Here is a 22,236-nt window from a genome sequence, read left to right as displayed (position 1 = left end):
TCTTTCTAAGCGATGAGTTACCCCAGAAAATTATTCCATAATACATTATTGGGTGGAAACGTGAAAAATATTTCAGGAAGCAGATTCGTTTGTTTACACGTTTAGCAATGTTATATGAAGAGCAAAAGTAGCTGAACTTAACTGTCTGAACGCTTACTAACGTGCTTTTTCCAGTTCAGGTTTTCATCGATATGTATGGTTCAAATGGCTCTGAGCACTATGGGACTTAACATCTATGGTCATCAGTCCCCTAGAACTTAGAACTACTTAAACCTAACTAACCTAAGGACATCACACAACACCCAGCCATCACGAGGCAGAGAAAATCCCTGACCCCGCCGGGAATCGAACCCGGGAACCCTGGCGTGGGAAGCGAGAACGCTACCGCACGACCACGAGATGCGGGCATCGATATGTACACCCAAAAATTCTGAGTATTGTACCCTACTTACTGACTCTTGCTCATGTGCTACATCAACTGTTGGTATTGTACAGAACTGAATATAGTGCTTTTTTTCTACATTTAGGGAGAGTCTGTTTTCTAACAAACCTATAACGTCACTGTCTATCTCGCTCTCCTACTGTCAAAACGCTAATTCAGAGTGATGTCTTGTTTTGGAATTTACATTTCGGAAAATGGGTTACAAATGCTGTGTAGTACCATACTGTACAATTACATCTATAAAAACTCCTGAAAAGTTATTTTTGAGTGTTCCAGAGAATGAGATGATGCGTAAAATGTTGTTGCACCGTACCGGCAAATTGCCACCACATCGACGCACAAGTTCACTGACTTAATTAAAAATGTGTTGCACTGTGAAGTTAGCATTAATTTACCACCGATATATGCTCTCACAGTTTTACAACGAAGGATAGCGTCATTCAACGAAATTAAACTGCTCTTGAAAATTGGCGTCTTACACAGCTATACGTCAACTTTAGTGGTTCAGTTGTTAGAACTTTAGACAGTCGAACTGCACAAAATAATGTCCTTAGATCGCTGGTTCGAATCTAACCAAATATTTGTAAAACCATTCAACACTCCTCTCACATGAAAACTAAACCACAATTACAAAATTTCACCACATCGATCAGAAACAGTTATTGTGTTTTCCTTGCTGTTTACATGCGTTTACATTTGCATCGCTATTCACACACGTCACGTTCAAAAACATATTTTCTAGTTAATGTGACCACACACATTTTACTTTATTAGAAACAATGTTTTTATCTTCGTACTATCCAGCTATGATCCTTATTGTCTAAGCTTTTTCAGTTTCATCATCCTACATAAAGATGAAGTAAGTTTGCTTCACACGCCAACGTTAGTTTATACTCACAAACCTAACAGCCCTTACGTTTGTGTCATCTGCATGTTTTACATGCGTTATATCTCTCCGTATAACATCGTCGTCCTACACCTCGTTGTATACTTGTCGTATTGTGATATATTCACTACTAACAATGCTTTCCAAAAAAAGTGAATTAAATTGTTTGTTCGCAAAGTAAATCCATGTATCCCCTGTCGTCCATTTCTCAGACTAATACTAAATTGAAGCTGTATATAATACACCCCACAATAGAAACAACTGCTACAATCAGTTTTTGCTAGCGCTATTTTCGCATTTCGTGTGAAACCTTTATATATTCTCAGAGCTGATAGTCAGGCAAAGAATCTGATTTTGAAATATCTTGTCAGAGCTGCCTCATTATAGCCATTCAGTTCAATTCCAGTTGCTTCGTTTACAACTTTCTTTCGCGTGATCATATCGTTGTTCTTAATAAAAGATTGATAGGGGCTGTATGTGTATGCAGAGGTACTGCCAAAAAGAAAAGAAAAAGGGGAAAGACTAATCGCAAGTAGTATACTAATCATCGGAAGGCATCAGGCTGTCCCTCCACGCGGCTGCGGCGGTAAGGTGACTGGAGCTACAATTGTGGTAACTAGCGTTTCTGATGTAGCTTGGAACCACTGACGCCGCTGCAACCACCAATGTGCTTCACTTAGCTTGTTCATTCTTATTTGAGAGTGCATGCTGGGCAGTGGATGGGTGTTGACGTCTGAGTAGAAGACAAATGTGAGTACACCTTAACAACAGATATGGAGTGTAGCCTATGCATCTCAGCTGAAGCATATCGGCCATATTCGGTCAAAAAGTACACCAGAGAGGAAGTGAGTTGTAACAAAGCCAGCCGCATGCAGGCAAGAGTGTTATGCATTGCAAAGCAAAACATGTCCAACAGGTGTTGCGAAGCAGAGCCAGCTGGGCATGGTATAGCAACAGCCAACGCTGAAATACGCTAGCAGAAGGATTGAAGACTTTCCTCACTTGCCACCATGTGGGGAACAATGAGGGGTAATAACTAAGAGAAATACGGAAACTGTGCAACAATTTACGTATAGAATAAGGAAAATTAATGGATGTACCTATGAATTAGGACATGAGGCTAAAGTCAATGGAATTATTTTCCAAGAAGCTAAGCAGATGGCGCTCAATGCTTTTTTAAGAGGATTGCATGCGGAAGTGTCAAGACGTGTACGGACAGGGGATCTGACGGATTTGTGCACGCAATGCGGTTAGCTATAAACTTTGAGGAAGTAGATTTCTAGATTGGAATGCAGGGTGAATGGAGAGTGTTTGCAGCTAGTATAAAATGTTTCCAGGCGTGGAAGAACAGGACATGTAAAGAGGCATTGTCGCCAGCCCCAGGGTCATGACAAAAAAGTTAGAGGAAATAATAATTTTAGAGGCAGAGAACCGGGGAAGAATGGTGTTAAACGCCAATGGGAACCTCAAGTTCACCTATGGTCATCCGCAGTAAGGTTGGATGCTACGAAATCTTATGCAGATTTGGATTTTGCAATAGGAGGAATATTAGGAAAAAAAGGTTTGTAAGATACTATTGGACACAGGGACGCATTTGTCGGTCGACAATATGATCTGGTGAGACGTAAACAATGGGACCTACCATGGTACAGATTGCGTATAGTGGGGGATAAAGACGTCACACGGTTGGGGTTGGTGGACGTAGTGTTTTGCCTGGATATGGTTCAACTTAAACATAGATCACCGAGGGTGAGTGAGGGGATACAGGATTCTGGAATTAGATTTCTTATATCAGCATCGTGCCACAATCGATCTTCGGCAACACAGGGTGGAACTTGATGGAAAATGTTTCAGTTAGGTGAAGCCATTGCCAGTGTAGCGATGTCGTGAGAGGCGTCTGGGAGTCTGTCGTGAAAGACGAACCGATTAAACCACGAACAGTCAAATACTAATACTTGATTTGCACGATTCGCTTTGTATCAGTGTTGAATCTAGCTTGCTGGTAGGTATTTTGTGTGTGTAAGAACCGTTAGAAGAGAATGCAGCATTAGATCAGCTGGATTGCTTATTTACAAGAGGTATTATGCGCATATAAGAAATAAAGGGTGAAAAGAAGATTCCTAGTTTTATAGATAATTTTTGCGCAAAGGGGTTGTTACTCGCTAATATGAATATCCTGGAGGAAGAAGAAAGGGACACGAGAGTTTCAGCCACGGACAATTGCCGGACATCATTGAAACTGCGTTACAAAGAAAAATGAAGCACCTAGAGGGAAGCAGTAGGAAACAGCTGGAAAAATTACTTTTGGAATTTAAAGATTTATTCTTTTCAAAAAGGCCACTACCAGCTATGCATATTACAAAGCATCGCATACCAGCAGGAAATGAATCACCAGTCTACTGAAACGATACAAAATACCTAGGTACTTGCAGTCAATTTTGGAGGAATTTTTCGATCAACAGCTGAAAGATGAAATAATTGAAGAAAGTAATAGTGAATGGGGACAGAAATAGTCGTCATGCTAAAAAAAATCAACGGATGAAACACGACTATATAAGTTTTGCTTTGATTACAGATATCTAAATGCCAAAACCATAACGGATGCCTACCCTTTGCCAAACATCACAGAAACCTTAGATCATTTAGGGCAATGCAAATATTTTTCAGCAATGGATTTGAAGAGTGGTAATCACCAGATAGAAGTTGCAGCGCAGGATCGACACAAAACAGCGTTTTCGACACCCTGGATACTGAAGTTTGGAGTGCCTGAAACAATAGTAACAGACCAGGGAAGAACTTCACATCAGATCTGGTAATTTACAAGAACGATTGCCTATCGAAGTCGCGGGGTCCAAACGATACTTATCGAACGTGCGATCCTAAATCGATCACGCGACTCTGGTGGCGGGCGTTATGAGTATGTTTACAGTGGTCACTGCAGCAATGAAGCACTGCAAAATGAAGCACCTAGAGGGAAGCAGTAGGAAACAGCTGGAAAAATTACTTTTGGAATTTAAAGATTTATTCTTTTCAAAAAGGCCACTACCAGCTATGCATATTACAAAGCGTATCGAGCAACTTAACCTCTTGCCTGTGTTTACATTCCGCGCTGACCAGTTGCAGCTGTAGCGGCGCATCGAAAGCTAAGTACTAATTAATTGTTTGTGCATAGTGATTTATTTAGGAACTTTAGTAGTCTTCAACCGGTGTTCGTGGTGTTTTCTGGTGAAATAACTTCAGAAGAACCTTTTGGGAACTGTTTACAGCTCGTTACTGTGTGATTAGACGTTTGATTCTCTTTCTGTATTAGTCTTTTGTTATATTCACATTTGTTGTTTATTAATACTGTTAATAATAGTAGTTACTTCCCTTGTAGAGTAAGTTTGTGATTATTGTAGTCAGGTTTTTAGCATCTTCTTATTGTAGTAGCGGAACTTAGAAAAAGTAAAATTTTACCATGAGTGAGAAGTGTGGGCTTTGCCGTAGGTTCGTGAGTAGTGGATTGCGGTGTGACACTTGTTCGAAGTATTTTCACTGGGGGGAATGCAGTGGGGAAGCCAGTGGGCATTCTGGTGAGATCCTCTCCTGGAACTGCAGGTTATGTAGCAAGAGTAAACTGATAGAGGAGCAGGAGCGTAAGATCTGTGCCCTTCAGGTGCAGTTGAAAAACGCACAGGAGGAGCTAGATAGGATGAGGAGGGAGAAGGGGGTTGGGGAATGGGAGCTGGCTGTTGGCAAGAGATCTGCTAGGAGAAGAAGATTTTCAGATAGTTTTACTATTGGTGTTTACAATAGATATGACCAACTGTCAGAGTCTAGTGGAGAGGAATCTCTAGTAGCTGTAGATGTAGGAAGTATGCAGCAGACCTCAGTAGTTACTGTGCCTAGAACAGTTGCAAAGTCGAAGAGAAAGAAGGTTCTGCTGTTAGGTAGTTCACATGGCAGAGGTGTAGGCCAGCAGTTGCAGGAAGTGCTGGGAAGTGAGTACCAGGTCACCAGCATTGTGAAGCCTAATGCAGGGTTGGCTCAGGTGACTGTTAACATAGGGGGGTTATGTAGGGATTTTACTAAAGAGGATCAGGTAGTGATTGTGGGTGGGGCTGGTAATAGTATTGGTAGGGATGGGGAGTATAACATAGATGGTGACCTGGAAAAGATAGCCACTCAGACTGGCAACACGAATGTGCATTTCGTGGAACTGTTTCAGCGTCACGATCGGCCTCATCTTAATACAGCCATCAGGCGTAATAACATGAGACTTGGGGGTGCGCTGATGACAGAAAGCATGGGTCACATTTCAGTGGTGTCGGTGGAGTCTATCAGCAGGACGGGTTTCACTAGACACGGCCTGCACCTCAACAGGTATGGGAAGGGGCGGTTGGCAAAGCTTATAGGTGACAGCATAGGTGGGGTTGGTGGGATCACTCATGGGAAAATTCCTGCAGTAGTGTGTGTTAGAGCTGCACCTTTTTTAGATTGAAGTCAGCTGATAGGTATTCCTGCTTAAGGGAAGTCTCTCTAACAAGGGAATCACTTTTGACAAAGCTTAGGTATCCGAGTAATGAGGGAATTAGTATATTTCATCAAAATATACAAGGTATTAGGGATAAAGTTAGTGAACTGCTTATAGATGTTGACTCTGAAATTATTGGTATATCTGAACACTTCTTAAATAAGGAGATAATTCAGAGGCTTCCTTTACCAGGATACAGGTTGGCTGGCTGCTTTTCGAGGAGCTCTTTGCGGTGTGGGGGTGTAGCCATGTATGTGAAAAACGGCATCGCATTTGAGTCAATTGATGTTTCAAAGTACTGCACTGAAAAGGTGTTTGAATGTTGTGCAGGTGTGGTTAAATTTAACGGAGTTAAACTTGTAACTGTTGTTATTTATAGATCCCCAGACTCCGATTTCACAGCATTTTTGCTAAAGCTAGAGGAGGTTCTTGGTTCACTTTATAGGAAATACAAAAAGTTAGTTATATGTGGTGACTTCAATATTAATTGTATAAGTGATTGTGCAAGGAAGAGGATGCTGGTAGACCTCTTTAATTCATATAATCTTATGCAAACCGTATTCTTTCCAACGAGAGTGCAAGGGAACAGTAGAACAACCATAGACAACATTTTTGTTCATTCCTCATTACTAGAAGGGCATTCTGTTAGAAAAAAGGTGAATGGCCTTTCAGATCATGATGCGCAAATTTTAACTTTAAAAGATTTTTATGCTGCAACTCGTGTTAAATATAGTCATCAGCTGTTCAGGAAAGCTGATCCGGTTGCTGTAGAGACCTTTGTAAACCTTATAAAGGAACAAGAGTGGCAAGATGTTTATAGCGCTGAGACAGTAAACGATAAATATAATGCTTTTCTAAAGACCTTTCTCATGCTCTTTGAAAGTTGCTTTCCGTTACAACGTTTAAAACAGGGTACTAGCACAAACAGGCAGCCTGGGTGGCTGACTAGAGGGATAAGAATATCTTGTAGAACAAAGTGGCAATTATATCAAAACGTTAGAAACAGTCAAAATCTAAATGCAGCAGCCCATTACAAACAGTATTGTAAGGTGCTTAAAAATGTTATTAGGAAGGCAAAAAGTACGTGGTATGCAGATAGAATAGCTAAGTCTCAGGATAAAATTAAAACCATATGGTCAGTCGTAAAGGAAGTTGCTGGTCTGCAGAGACAGGTCGAGGATATAGAATCAGTGCGTAGTGGGAATGTCCGTGTTACTGATAAGTCGCATATATGTACAGTATTTAATAATCACTTTCTGAATATAGCAGGTGAACTAAATAGAAACCTAATTCCAACAGGGAATCATATAGCGCTCTTAGAAAAAAGTGTTCCGAGACTGTTTCCTGAAATGCTCCTCCATGATACTGACAAGAGGGAGATTGAGTTAATAATTAAATCACTAAAGACCAAGAACTCTCATGGATATGACGGGGTATCTAGCAGAATACTGAAGTATTGTTCTATGTATGTTAGCCCAGTACTTAGCCATATCTGTAACTTTTCCTTTAGGAGTGGTCGGTTTCCTGATCGATTAAAATACTCGGTAGTGAAGCCACTTTATAAAAAGGGAGACATTGATAATGTTGACAATTTTAGACCTATTTCTATGCCATCGGTGTTTGCTAAAGTTATCGAGAAGGTTGTATATACAAGGTTACTGGAGCATTTAAATTCACATAATTTGCTGTCAAATGTTCAGTTTGGTTTTAGAAATGGTTTAACAACTGAAAATGCTATATTCTCTTTTCTCTGTGAGGTTTTCGACGGATTAAATAAAAGGTTGCGAACGCTAGGTGTTTTCTTTGATTTAACGAAGGCTTTTGACTGTGTTGACCACAAAATATTACTGCAGAAGTTGGACCATTATGGAGTAAGGGGAGTAGCTTACAATTGGTTCGCCTCTTACTTTAAGAACAGAAAGCAGAGGGTAATTCTCCGCAATATTGAGAGTGGTAGTGATGTTCAGTCCCAATGGGGAACTGTTAAGTGGGGCGTTCCCCAAGGGTCGGTGCTGGGGCCACTGCTGTTTCTTATTTATATAAATGATATGCCTTCTAGTATTACAGGTGATTCAAAAATATTTCTGTTTGCTGATGACACCAGCTTGATAGTGAAGGATCTTGTGTGTAATATTGAAACAGTAACAAATAATTTAGTTCATGAAATAAGTTCGTGGCTTGTGGAAAATAATTTGATGCTAAATCACAGTAAGACTCAGTTTTTACAGTTTCTAACTCACAATTCAACAAGAACTGACATTTTAATCAGACAGAATGGGCATGTTATAAGCGAGACGGAACAGTTCAAGTTCCTAGGCGTACGGATAGATAGTAAGCTGTTGTGGAAAGCCCATGTTCAGGATCTTGTTCAGAAACTAAATGCTGCTTTATTTACCATTAGAACAGTATCTGAAATAAGTGACACTTCAACACGAAAAGTAGTCTACTTCGCATATTTTCATACGCTTATGTCGTATGGTATTATTTTTTGGGGTAATTCTTCTGATTCAAAAAGGGTATTTTTGGCTCAAAAACGGGCTGTTCGAGCTATATGTGGTGTAAGTTCGAGAACCTCTTGTCGACCCCTATTCAAAAATCTGGGAATTCTGACATTGCCCTCACAGTATATATTTTCTTTAATGTCGTTTGTTGTTAGCAATATTAGCTTATTCCCAAGAGTTAGCAGCTTTCACTCAGTTAATACTAGGCAGAAATCAAATCTGCATGTAGAATGCAGTTCCTTGACTCTTGTGCAGAAAGGAGTGCAGTATTCTGCTGCATCCATTTTCAATAAGCTACCACAAGAACTCAAAAATCTTAGCAGTAGCCCAAACTCTTTTAAGTCTAAACTGAAGAGTTTCCTCATGGCTCACTCCTTCTATTCTGTCGAGGAGCTCCTGGAAGAGCTAAAAAATTAAGCAAATTCCAGTGTTACATTGTTGATTGTCTTCATTTAAACTTAAGACTTGTCACCTGAATATGTTTTTTTTTCTATATTTCATTTTATCTGTTTCTAATATCGTGTTATAATTTCATGTATTGACTCGTTCCATGACCATGGAGATTTCTCCTTAATTTGGTCCCACGGAACAATAAATAAATAAATAAATAAATAAATAAAGAAGACCGTTATAAAAATACTTGTAATTATAAAGGAGATGACTTATCTTACTCGTCGTTGGTGTTGTCGTCATGTGAAAGGCCGTGATGTGTACGCTACAGGAACAATTCAATTTTTGCCATTAATTCGCAGAGGTATGTAACTTAGAGCAGCTAAGGGAACGACGGAAAACAGATAAAAGTGACAATCACAAATAATTGATCATAATGTCCGCCACCAGAGTCGCATGATCGATTTACAATAGCACGTTCGGTATGTATCGTTTGGACCCCGCAACTTCAATAGACAATCATTCTTGGAAATTACCTCAGATCTATTCAAGGAGCGGATTACAATGACCGAGCACCTCGTAATGAGTCACAAATTTTTATACTCAGTATTAAGCGACAGTTGTGGTTGTGTAAAGAGCGACGCCACTGTACAGTGGATCACTGGAAGCAAGTGATTTGGAGTGATGAATCACACTATACCCTGTGACAGTCCGATGGAAGCGAATGGGTTTGGCGAATGCCTGGGGTACCTTGCTGCCCATCTTGTGTAGTGGCAACAGTGAGGTAAAGACCTGGTGTTATGTTACGGGGGTGTTTTTCGTGGTTAGGACGTGACCCCTTTATTGCTCTTAAGAAAATGCACCAACATGATAATACATCCCTTCATAAAGCAGCATCTGTGAGGCAATGTTTTGTGGACAACTACATTCCTGAAATGGATTGGTCTGTCCAGAGTCCCGAGCTGAACCCAATGGAAAACGTTTAGGATAAGTTACCATGTCAACTTCGCTGCAGAACCAACGTCCAACATCACTACCGTCTCTGGTTTCGGATCTTGAGGACTCGGCTGCTGTTCCTCCGTAGACATTCAGACACCTTACTGAAACTATTTCCAGCACAGTTCAAGTCGTCATAAAGGCGAAGAGTGGACACAACCTATAGTAACATCCACCAACCGGTGGATACTTTTGACCAGGTAGTGTATTTCATCTGTTGGGACTGTGCTCATTGACAAAGAAGGCCTGGAGAACCGCCAATGTTGAATGTGATGGTCGTGGAAGCCACAACGTGCGATCTACGTACTGTTATTAAACAGTTCATTGGCAAATTTTTCGATTCCCCGTGAATTTAAACATGTAAATGAACATATCCACGGCTTTCTTGGATACCATACTTACCTTTTACTATCTCAGTTCGTTCTCCAGTTTAGAGGTAGTTGTACACAGCTTCTCTTCAGGTCTTGAAGTTTGTTTCTCATTTGACAGAAGAAATTAAATGATAAACTTTTTCATAATAGGTTTGCTAATTTATCACCCATAAACAGAAAAAGACGCTAGCACAGATGCCCAAGGGGAAACTACAGTCGTTCTGTTTAGCGAGGGCCTGCAGCTCTGTTGTATGTTTTAAAGATGATACCATCCTCTTGGGTAAAATATTCTGGAGGTAAAGTAGCCCCCCATACGGATCTGCATGGAATCCCTGTAGACACAGCGATTTTATTTCACTCCTCACAGTACTTCCACTAACATCATTACCATCCCAACGACGACCGAACTCGTTCTCAGTTACGTCTTTTGCATATACACATTTCTGTTCTCTACCTTCTGCTTCAGGGTAGTACTGCAAGGATTACTTTCTGAACCCGTGTATCTTTGCAGATAAACATTAGCATCATGTTGGCGCGTCCTTTTCTCTACATCAATGCATGAACTTTTCCGTCATCAGTTTATGCACACACATGATCTGTCAGCCCTAATATAGACTGTTTACCGCATGTAGAATGAAACGTATTTGCGAGATCACAGTATTGAACTGTATCTAAACAAACTTTTCTCTGAAGCACAACGTTATTGTTTCTTCATGTCCTTTATTCATATTTTAAATGTAGTTTACATCCCTGTGATCTATACCTTAGTGAAAAATAAATTATTCATCAAGGAAATATCTGAACCCCACTTTAGAAAAGTTTTCGTATCTGTCGAAAAGTTTGTGCAAAATTATCCTTATTGTCACTGTCTGAGAATCTACATCTCAAATAATGCGGTTGATGCTAGATTTAAATATATCTGCTTGGATTTCTTATATCAATAGTATACTTTTTCGTATCTCACACAGGAGATACGAAAATACGGCGTGGATGTACCGGCATTTCTACTGCAGCACAACAACAGCAACATGTTCACTGTTTGACAACTTGTGACCTGGTAATCTGAAAGCCGTAAGCCTGATGTCTGTGAAGACATGTTAGATTACACCCTTCAGCCTTCTTGCCCCTTATACTGCCATTCTTTGCGATCAAACACTATTGCAGCACAGACGTAATAATTTTAATGCGTTGTTTCGCTTAATTTCACTCGTATTCTGAATGACTGTGGTTCAAAGCCCTATTCAGCTATCCAGGAATAAGTTCTCCATGTTTCCCCTAAATCTCTTAAGGCGAATGCCGGAACACTTCTTTGAAGTTTCGTATAACTGTAATTTTTTTTCTTTTCTTGGCAATGAAATTGTCGCATCACTTACCCCATTGGGACTAAAAACAAACAGCAGAGCCTGTCGACTTCGAAGAAATGCGATGTTTTCGAGCAAAAACACACAAAATCCAGCGTTAACAGACACACAAAATCCTGTGATAGTTCGCCTCTTGAAAACTGTGCACACTGCGTAGTCTTGCACTGATAAACAGATCTGCAGAAACACCAACAGGTTATCAAGAAAATTCAATGTTATGTTAAGAATTTCTTTACTGAAAAACTACGGTTTACTAAAATGGGTAGAACAGATAGGATGTGTACGACAGTTTGTCTCCACTGACGATACTGTATTTCAGCCTCAGTATGTGCTGTCACACCGTATCTTACAAAGGCTATCGATGATTGCAACACAGAAGAGACAGGTGACTGAAGTGAGTTTTATACCATAGACTAGGTGCATGACAAATGATTAGGATTGCAGAAGATTTTGATCACTCAGTGCATCTCTGCTACATGTCAGGTGGATATGAAAGCCAGGGAAGCATTGGTAACCAAAGAAGACTTGTACATTCGTCCTCTCTGGTGGCCCATCGTTGTACTGCTGATACGCGATATGTGGAGCCGTCTGAAGGAGCGGCAGTGTCTCAGGCTCTGAGATCTCCCTGATATGGCAGTTGCTGTTCAGATCACTTTCAGTATTCTAAATCAGTTTCCATCACTATAACTATTACTGTCTCTCAGTAGAGTCAGTAAATAAACTTGATCGTGTAAATTACAAACGCTCACTGCGAGGTGTAGTTCATTACATGTAGAAAGCACATGCCCAGATTCCACATAGTGCTGTGAAATACACAAACAGTAATCTTTACGCGGTTGAATTCTGTATTACAGATTTTGAAAATAGATTAATACTTATGTGACGAAACTTTTTTTTTTTTCATTTTCAGAGGTACAGGATGACCCTTCTGAATGACTGTGAAGGACCGGGAATAACAAAAACGGAAAGGACAGGTTGCAAATAACATGAAGTGTTAGTAATTATAGAAACTAAAACTAAACTCCATCCGAACAGACCTCGGAAGACCCAAGGGAACCGACCGACCGATGTGTCATCCTCGGCCAATAGGCGTCACTGGATGCGGATATGGAGGGGCATGTGGTCAGCACACTGTTCTCCAGGCTGATGTCAGTGTTCGAGACTGGAGCCACTACTTGTCAATCAGATTCGCTATGAGATCAAATATATCCTGACATCTCCAAAAACATACGTTTTTCATATGAGGTGCATTGTGCTGCCACCTACTGCCAGGTACTCCACATCAGCGACCTCAGTAGTCATTAGACATAGTGAAAGAGCAGAATGGGGCGCTCCCCGGAACTCACAGACTTCGAACGTGGTCAGGTGATTAGGTGTCACTTGTGTCATACGTCTGTACGCGAGATTTCCACACTCTTAAACATCGCTAAGTCCACTGTTTCCAATGCGATAGTGAAGTGGAAACGTGAAGGGACGCGTACAGCACAAACGCGTACAGGCCGACCTCGTCTGTTGACTTACAGAGACCGCCGACAGTTGAAGTGGGTCGTAATGTGTAATAAGCAGACATCTATCCAGACCATCACACAGGAATACCAAACTGCATCAAGATTCACTGCAAGTACTATGAAAGTTAGGCGGGAGATGAGAAAACTTGGATTTCATGGTCGAGGGCTGCTCATAAGCCATACATCACGACAGTAAGTGCCAAATGACGCTTAGCTTAGTGTAAGGAGGGCAAACATTGGACGACTGAACAGTGGAAAAACGTTGATTGGGGGTGACAAATCACGGTACACAATGTGGCAAGCAGATGGCAGGGTGTGGGTATGGCGAATGGCCGGTGAACGTCATCTGCCAGCGTGTGTAGTGCCATCAGTAAAATTCGGAGGCGCTTGTGTTATGGTGTGATCTTGTTTTTCATGGAGGGGGCTTGCACCCCTTATTGTTTTGCGTGGCACTATCACAGCACAGGCCTACATTGATGTTTGAAGCACCTTCTTGCTTCCCATTGTTGAAGAGCAATTCGGGGATGACGATTGCATCTTTCAACACGATCGAGCACCTGTTCATATTGCAAGGCCTTTGGATCGACAATAACGTGCCTGTAATGGTCTGGTCTGCACAGAGTTCTGACCTGAATCCTATAGAACACCTTTGGGAAGTTTTGGAACGCCGACTTCGTGCCAGGCCTCACCGACCGACATCGATACCTCTCCTCAGTGCAGCACTCCGTGAAGAATGGGCTACCATTCCCCAAGAAACCTTCCAGCACCTGATTGAACGTATGCCTGCGAGAGTGGTAGCTCTCATCAGGGTTAAGGTTGGGCCAACGCGATACTGAATTCCGTCATTACCGATGGAGGGCGCCACAAACTTGTGGGACATTTTCAGCTAGGTGTCCGGATGCTTTTGATCGCATAGTGTAGCTCTTCAATTGGTCTCACAAGGACTGAGTGCGTACCAATTGCCAACAGCTCTCGGCAGGCCCAGATGGTCACCCACTCGAGTGCTAGCCAAGCCCGACAGTGCGTAACTTTGATGACCCAATGGGAACCAGTGTAACCACTGCGGAAAGGCCGTTGGATAGTAATTATAGGTCCACTGTAATTGCTTCTAAATTTGAAAGGATTGGTTTATTGGACCTGTAATTAACTTTAAGTTACATGTAATTGCTCCTTTCCCTAACTTTCACTTTAAAGAATATAAAAGTTTATCTAATGTAAAGGTTAGTTATAATTAAACTTTCGGTACCAGAGACGGCCCCCTGGTAAAACGAGTGATTGTGGGGCAACGAAACGTTTGTAGAAACATAAGTACACGCAGAAGAGAAATTGCGAAGGAACCATTGAAGCAAACTCATTTTCATTTCTACATAAGAGGTTAAAATTTGTTCAAAAATGTTCAAATGTGTGTAAAATCTTATGGGACTTAACTGCTAAGGTCATCAGTCCCTAAGCTTACACACTACATTAAGGACAAACACACACACCCATGCCCGAGGGAGGACTCGAACCTCCGCCAGGACCTGCCGCACAGTCCATGACTGCAGCGCCTGAGACAGCTCGGCTAATCCCGCGCGGCATTAACATTTGTTAACTGTGTACCATATTTATATTCTAGTTTACAAATGTTACTCAATATGACGACCACCTGCATCCAAGACAGCCTCAAAGTGCACAACTGTTTGCGGCGCTTTTAGAACGGTGGACCGTGGGATATTCAGCTGTCGTGACGCAGATCGGGTGCTACTTAAATATGGCACACTGCTTCTAGAATTCTCACCCATGGCGACAGTAACTTCTTCAATAGTTTATCCGGCAACTGGGCGTCTGTGTTTCCCAAGAAGAATTCCAAAATCGCAAGTTAATTCTAACTTCCGAATGATCTTATTCAACCCCGGTGCGGAAATAGGACCTATCAGTATTTCTTTAATGAGTCGATAATCGCGATGTGTAGCAGAACTATTGTTGTTGTTTTGATACGAAATTTACGAATAAAGCCCTGTTCGTCTTGTCAAAATCCATGTGTACTGTCTGCAAATGTGCTTCAACCTTACGTCGCCGTTCTAGTAACGGCAAGGCATTACATAAAAACTGCTTAACAGCAATCCATCGCATAACACTACTAACAACGCAAATCCTGCAGCGCAGCGCACATTACTACAAAGTTGTATACCCATAAGGTAAATGGTTTTCAGTCTACCCTGGCTTAAGAAACGAAAGTTTATTTACACGTCTAACCACCCTGTACATTACTGGCTGTTAAAATTGCAACACCAGAAAGCACAACAAATAACGAAATTGTACTTATTGTATGCATATAGTAGAAAGAACACATGATATGTGATTCAAGGTATACAGGATGCGAAATTTAATATACAGAGCTGCGACCCCTGGCAGAACAGTGACTCTATTCCGGCTGGACATCAAGTCAAACTGGTCTTAGATGTGCGATATGGTTATGTCACTACATGCCACTTCATCTAATCAATCGTAGTGGTTTGTGAGTGGTGGAGTATTAGTTCAAATGGTTCAAATGGCTCTAAGCACTACGGGACTTAACATCTGAGGTCATCAGCCCCCTAGACTTAGAATTATTTAAACCTAACTAACCTAAGGACATCACACACATCCATGCCCGAGGCAGGATTAGAACCTGCGACCGTAGCAGCAGCGCCGTTCCGGACTGAAGCGCCTAGAACCGCTCGGCCACAGCGGCCGGCGGAGTATTAGTCTCTCCGCAATCCATGCTCACATGTTTTCAGTGGGTAAGACATTTGGAGTAGGTGCTACCATACTGACGGCCGAACACGCTCTGTATAGAGGTAAGTCAGGACAGCACAGGTAACATACGATCTTGCGTTATCTTGTTGAAAGATAACTTTGCAGAGTCCTCCAAGATAGGATACAGCCACCGGTCTTAACATGTCATCAATGTAACACCTACTGTCAAAATTACTGCCTATGCAGACCAGGGATGATCGTTCTGTGTACTCAGTGCCATCCCCATACCATCATGCCAGGTGCTCAAACAGTATGATGATGAAAAATTCAGTGTGGCAACGTTAATTCTCCTAGGAGCCGCCATACATAGATAAGTCTGTCACGATGCAGAATCGTGACTCACGTGAAAAGACAATGTGGTGCTACTCCAGTGTTAAGCATTGTCGATGGGCACACTACTGTCGGCAGGCCTCTCTCCATTGCTTCATCGAGGGAAGCCATAGCAATGGTCGCCATGGAAATAGTCCGTGGTGCCGCAGACGTTATTGTACTGTCCACATGGATACTTGTCTTGCTGCAAACAAGCACGTTTCCTGAATCTTTGTATGTATCCTCTCAGGCACTAGTCGCTTGGGGTCTTTAAGATCTTGCATGGCGTTCAGCATGGCCCTCTTGAACGCACCGAGACCATATTCCCAAGTCAGTCACGGGATACCGACCAATGAGAGCAGCGGCATCACAGAATGAGACAGGGTACAATTTCTCCACACTCCTTAGTACGAGTACATGAGAACTTCTCACAAAAAAACCGAGGTTCAAATCTGGTTTCTGAAATCGGAATTTGCTGTTTAATAGTTCCTTATTTACAAAATTTAGGTGATGTTGCTCCTGCCTAATCTGTGTGGTTGTGCTGAAATGCTAATAATTTGCCTGTCGAAACATGTGGCACATTTCATGCCAATTTGACTTTTGTTGCATCCCGTTTTAATGGTGCTGCAATTTTAATAGCCAACACTATACATTACAAAGCAATTCGGTATATGCACTTTCAGTTTCTACTCATTGTACACCCTCGAGAGTTCTCCATCATATGGTAATCTGTACAATAATGTTTGGATCGAAAAGAATGCTGGATTTATTCTGTGGTGAGGTTTTTTCTGTGAACAGAGGAGTACTAGATTCGAGTTCAGACAACCATATACTTATAATACCATTTCTTTTTATGTCTAGATGGGTTTATTGCCAGAATATTTATCAGTTACTACTAGTGTCACGGAATATCTAATTTCTAGGCCTTTTATTGATTCACGATGTTCTAAAAAGAGATGTAGCTTTATTATACTTAATTATCTTCTTATTAGTATCTATATGAGAATTATTTACTCGCAAGCAGTTATATATGAAAGATTTCCTTTACACATAAACATTATTTGAGCTTATTGATATTTATTCTGGCTTGTGCACTAAATATTATTTAACATTTTTAGCAAGTGTCTTAGTTCTTGTCGTACCGATTGGAGCATTACTTGGAGGTATCCTCATGGAAGCATATGGACGACTGAACGCGATAAAAATGGCTGCTATCCCATGTGCGGCTGGATGGATATTAGTCGCTGTTGGACAAAGTTTCCTACCTATATTTATTGGACGTATACTGACTGGAATATCAGGAGGTAAGTGTTTTTTCATTATTATTACTGAGAATCCTGCTAGAGTCTTTAGGATTTATGACTTTCATAAGTACATGTGTCTCAATATCATATATGCTCTGGCGTAAACATTAAGTGAATACAAACATTAATTTTTTCTGTAATACAGATACTTGCAACATCTCTGACAGTCTTGAGCTTATGTGGAAAATTATCTATTCTCAAAAATATGGTATCCTTTTATAGCGTAATTAAAAAGCCACTATCCTGGTATAATTTTCAGCTCAGCTTGTCACAAAAAGTTTGTCCTAAGTACACGATTTTACAATTTAGCTAAGTGCATTCCTCAAGTATGCTCGAATGCTGCGAAATTTGGAGTAACACGAAATTGTGAGTGACGGAATAAGATACCATGTGCACTGAATCTGAGCCAATGTGACGCATTAGTTTCGTTGGAAAGCCTGTAACATCCCATGTCATATTAAATCCAGTGCTGACGGGGACTGTAGTTACCTTAGTGCAGTGGTGACAATGGATACGAAGAAATACCGTTTACATTGACTGCATGCGCTGGGGACTCATTTAACATACTGAAGAGGCTATCCAAACAGTAATTCAAGGCACAGGATGTAACTAGCCACAAACTGAGAGCCGCTCGGTTCTGAAGTTGTAAGTGGTTCATCTTGACGATTGTCAAACAAGGTTAAACTAACTGGCCATGCTTTTGGCGCTTCGACGAAGCTCATAGTCTGACTCGATCTTTAGGTTTGTACCGAGTGCAAGTCCTGAGGCAACTACGTTGGCGATTCTATGGAAATCTTGGTTTTGACTCCTTGTCTTGGACCATAAGGATGAAACCTGTGGGGTCCCATTGAAGGACTCAGGAGTGCATCACCAATTTATTTAACTGAGCGCCCGAAAACCATAAATTGATAATAGTGATATCTAGAGGGTAAACGTGAGTATTTACCGAAAAGACAGATCATATCAGATGATAGGTAGCGTACTAGTGCAAGACGACAGAAAACTAAGTCAACTAAAGTAGAAATTCACACTGCATGGGAAATAATGTGGCTGAGAATACCCAATAAACGTATAAAAAGTTGTTGTTATTAGTCTTCTATGGACCAGCAGACTCATCCTGCAGAAACAACATCATTTTAGTAGCACATACGATCACGATACACGCCATAGTAGTTTGAGCAGATTTTAAACACCCCCAAAATAGACTGACAAAAGACAAGGTTACAGATTCCAGTCCCCGTTCAGCACTTTTACTTTATTTATTTATTTAGAGTTCTATAGATCCATATGAGAATATATCTCTGGATTTAGAACGAGTCAAATTTTTACTAATTATTGTTCAGTGCACAAGTACTTTGTCTTAACATGTAAATAAGAGAAACAGATAGGCTAACATATAACGTTACGTATGAGTTATCATACTTGACTGCTGAATGAGCATACAGTTATACATACAGATACACACTATGTGATCAAAAGTATCCGGACACCCCCAAAACCATACGTTATTCATATTAGGTGCATTGTGCTGCCACCTATTGCCAGTTACTCCATATCAGCGACCTCAGTAGTCATTAGACATCGTGAGAGAGCAGAATGGGGCGCTCCCCGGAACTCACGGACTTTGAACGTGGTCAAGTGATTGGGTGTACGCGATATTTCCACACTCCTGAACATCCCTTGGTCCACTGTTTCCGCTGTGATAGCGAAGTGGAAACGTGAAGGGACGCGTACAGCACAAACGCGTACAGGCCGACCTCGTCTGTTGACTGACAGAACCGCCGACAGTTGAAGAGGCTCGTAATGTGTAATAGGCAGATATCTATCCAGACCATCACGCAGGAATTTCAAACTGCATCAGGATCCACTGCAAGTACTATGACAGTTAGGCGGGAGATGAGAAAACTTGGATTTCGTGGCCGAGCGGCTGCTCATAAGCCACACATCACGCCGGTAAATGCCAAACGTCGCCTCGCTTGGTGTAAGGAGCATAAACACTGGACGATTGAACAGTGGAGAAACGTTGTGTGAAGTGACGAATCACGGTACCCAAATGTGGCGATCCGATGGCAGGGTGTGGGTATGGCGAATGCGCGGTGAACGTCGTCTGCCAGCGTGTGTAGTGCCAACAGTAAAATTCGAAAACGGTGGCGTTATGGTATGGTCGTGTTTTTCATGAAAGGCACTCCTTGTTTGGTTACACGACAAAAACATCCCTATAATGGACTTGCCCATGTTCACGTCTGTCGATGGATTATCCACAACAGTGTTTTAGTGCCAAATTTCATACAGTTTGTATTGTCCTCAGATGAGGTCTCATTCACCAGTGGTGGTGTTTCCAACAGCTACCACAGCCATGTCTGGAGTGAGGACAATCCTCGTGCCACCCATATTTGTGGCCACCAGTAACAATTCTCTGTCAACATATGGGCGAGCATTGTCAAAGCCCACATAATAGAACCTTGTTTGCTGCCTCCAAATTTCACTGGGCCATGTTACGTAGTATTCCACTGAAATGTGCCACCAGAGTTCTTGGAGACTGTACCCCTTGTTTTCTGTGAAAGGATGTTGTTTCAACATGATGGTGCACCAGACCACTCCACTGTTAATGTCCATGAGCACCTGCACAACATAGTCCTCATTGTTGGATTGGAATGGGAGGCCCTGTCCCATGGCCAGTGTGATCACCAATTCTCATAATTCTGGACTTTTTCCTCTGGGGTTACATCAAGATGTTGGGGTATGAAACCCCCCACAGAAATGGATAAAGACCAGCTTTCTAGGGTCCAAGTTACCTGTGTCCTGGTACAACAGACGCCAGGTATCTTTGAGAGAGTGCAGCAGAACTTCATGCGCCATTGCCATTCGTGCACTGACACTGCTGGTCTTCACTTTGAACAGTTACTGTGAGCTATGATGTTGTTATGTGGTGTACATTGTGTACGTCTGTCACACAATAAATACACATTTCCAACCATTGGTTCCCTGTCTCAAACACCTGTTTTAGTTTGACCCAAAAGGTTTGAGACAACCTGTTTATGTATACATCTTTCCAGGTGAAATGTCCGACTCGCTGGGGGAATTTCTCTTATTATCTAAGGAACATTAGCTATTTCTAGACACCTGTCTAGGCTGCATCTGTTTACTATGTCCACTAAAATCTATTTGGGAGCAAGAAAAGTTTTCTGACTCAGTAGTTGCACCTTGATTGTCATCTGAGGGACAAATTTGAGGATGATTCCAAAGCTCTAGTCTGAACTCAGTTGCCCATAGCTAATCTTACAACTACGTCTCTACGCAACAAATTAGAATATGAGATATTGCAATTAGTACATTCAGACTTGCATTTCTGGGGAAGACCTTGCAAGTCTGCTATCCAGGATCCATAAAATTGGTCCCTGTGCTTCCTACATGGCTTAAACTGGTATCTCGCTGCCACAACACGCATTTGCTGCCAGAAATGCTCACTCAGCAAAGGGCACAGTTCGTTAATTTCTAATGCTTCAGGGCCAGTGCACGGACACGGCTTTTGCGCGATCTCCTACAAACTATTCCTGCTGCAAAAAAAACAAATTGCTTTGGACTCTGGGATCCGATATGTTTCTGATCTTGCAGCACAACATAAATCTATGGAGGCAGCTTTGCCACCTCTCTACAGGGTGTTACAAAAACGTACGGCCAAACTTTCAGGAAACATTCAAAATGGCTCAAATGGCTCTGAGCACTATGGGACTTAACATCTCAGGTCATCAGTCCCTTAGAACTTAGAACTACTTAAACCTAACTAACCTAAAGACATCACACACATCCATGCCCGAGGCAGGATTCGAACCTGCGACCCTAGCGGTCGCGCGGTTCCAGACTGAAGCGCCTAGAACCGCTCGGCCACCTACGGCCGGCTCAGGAAACATTCCTCACACACAAAGAAAGAAAATATGTTATGTGGACATGTGTCCGGAAACGCTTACTTTCCATGTTAGACCTCATTTTATTACTTCTCTTCAAATCACATTAATCATGGAATGGAAACACACAGCAACAGAACGTACCAGCGTGACTTCAAACACTTTGTTACACGAAATGTTCAAAATGTCCTCCGCTAGCGAGGATACATGCATCCACCCTCCGTCGCATGGAATCCCTGATGCGCTGATGCAGCCCTGGAGAATGGCGTGTTGTATCACAGCCGTCCACAATACGAGCACGAAGAGTCTCTACATTTGGTACCGGGGTTGCGTAGACAAGAGCTTTCAAATGCACCCATAAATGAAAGTCAAGAGGGTTGAGGTCAGGAGAGCGTGGAGGCCATGGAATTGGTCCGCCTCTACCAATCCATCGGTCACCGAATCTGTTGTTGAGAAGCGTATGAACACTTCGACTGAAGTGTGCAGGAGCTCCATCGTGCATGAACCACATGTCGTGTCGTACTTGTAAAGGCACATGTTCTAGCAGCACAGGTAGAGTATTCCGTATGAAATCATGATAACGTGCTCCATTGAACGTAGGTGGAAGAACATGGGGCCCAATCAAGACATCACCAACAATGCTTGCCCAAACGTTCACAGAAAATCTGTGTTGATGACGTGATTGCACAATTGCGTGCCGATTCTCGTCAGCCCACACATGTTGATTGTGAAAATTTACAATTTGATCACGTTGGAATGAAGCCTCATCCGTAAAGAGAACATTTGCACTGAAATGAGGATTGACACATTGTTGGATGAACCATTCGCAGAAGTGTACCCGTGGAGGCCAATCAGCTGCTGATAGTGCCTGCACACGCTGTACATGCTACGGAAACAACTGGTTCTCCCGTAGCACTCTCCATACAGTGACGTGGTCAACGTTACCTTGTACAGCAGCAACTTCTCTGACGC

At 41.9% G+C, this 22,236-nt stretch overlaps 1 protein-coding gene across 1 annotated transcript in view; it reads left to right on the top strand.

The window, feature by feature from the left end:
- The window catches only part of LOC126248843 (facilitated trehalose transporter Tret1-like), a 197,760-nt gene that overhangs the window by 119,739 nt on the left and 55,785 nt on the right, over positions 1-22,236 (top strand). The window contains exon 4 of the mRNA XM_049950265.1: positions 17,174-17,359. Coding sequence (XP_049806222.1) covers positions 17,174-17,359 — 186 coding nt within the window. The remainder of the gene's footprint in view (positions 1-17,173; positions 17,360-22,236) is intronic.

This window comes from Schistocerca nitens, chromosome 3, assembly GCF_023898315.1.
Source record: "Schistocerca nitens isolate TAMUIC-IGC-003100 chromosome 3, iqSchNite1.1, whole genome shotgun sequence".
Classification (NCBI taxonomy): Eukaryota; Metazoa; Arthropoda; class Insecta; order Orthoptera; family Acrididae; genus Schistocerca; species Schistocerca nitens.
This window is presented reverse-complemented; position numbering and strand designations above follow the sequence as displayed.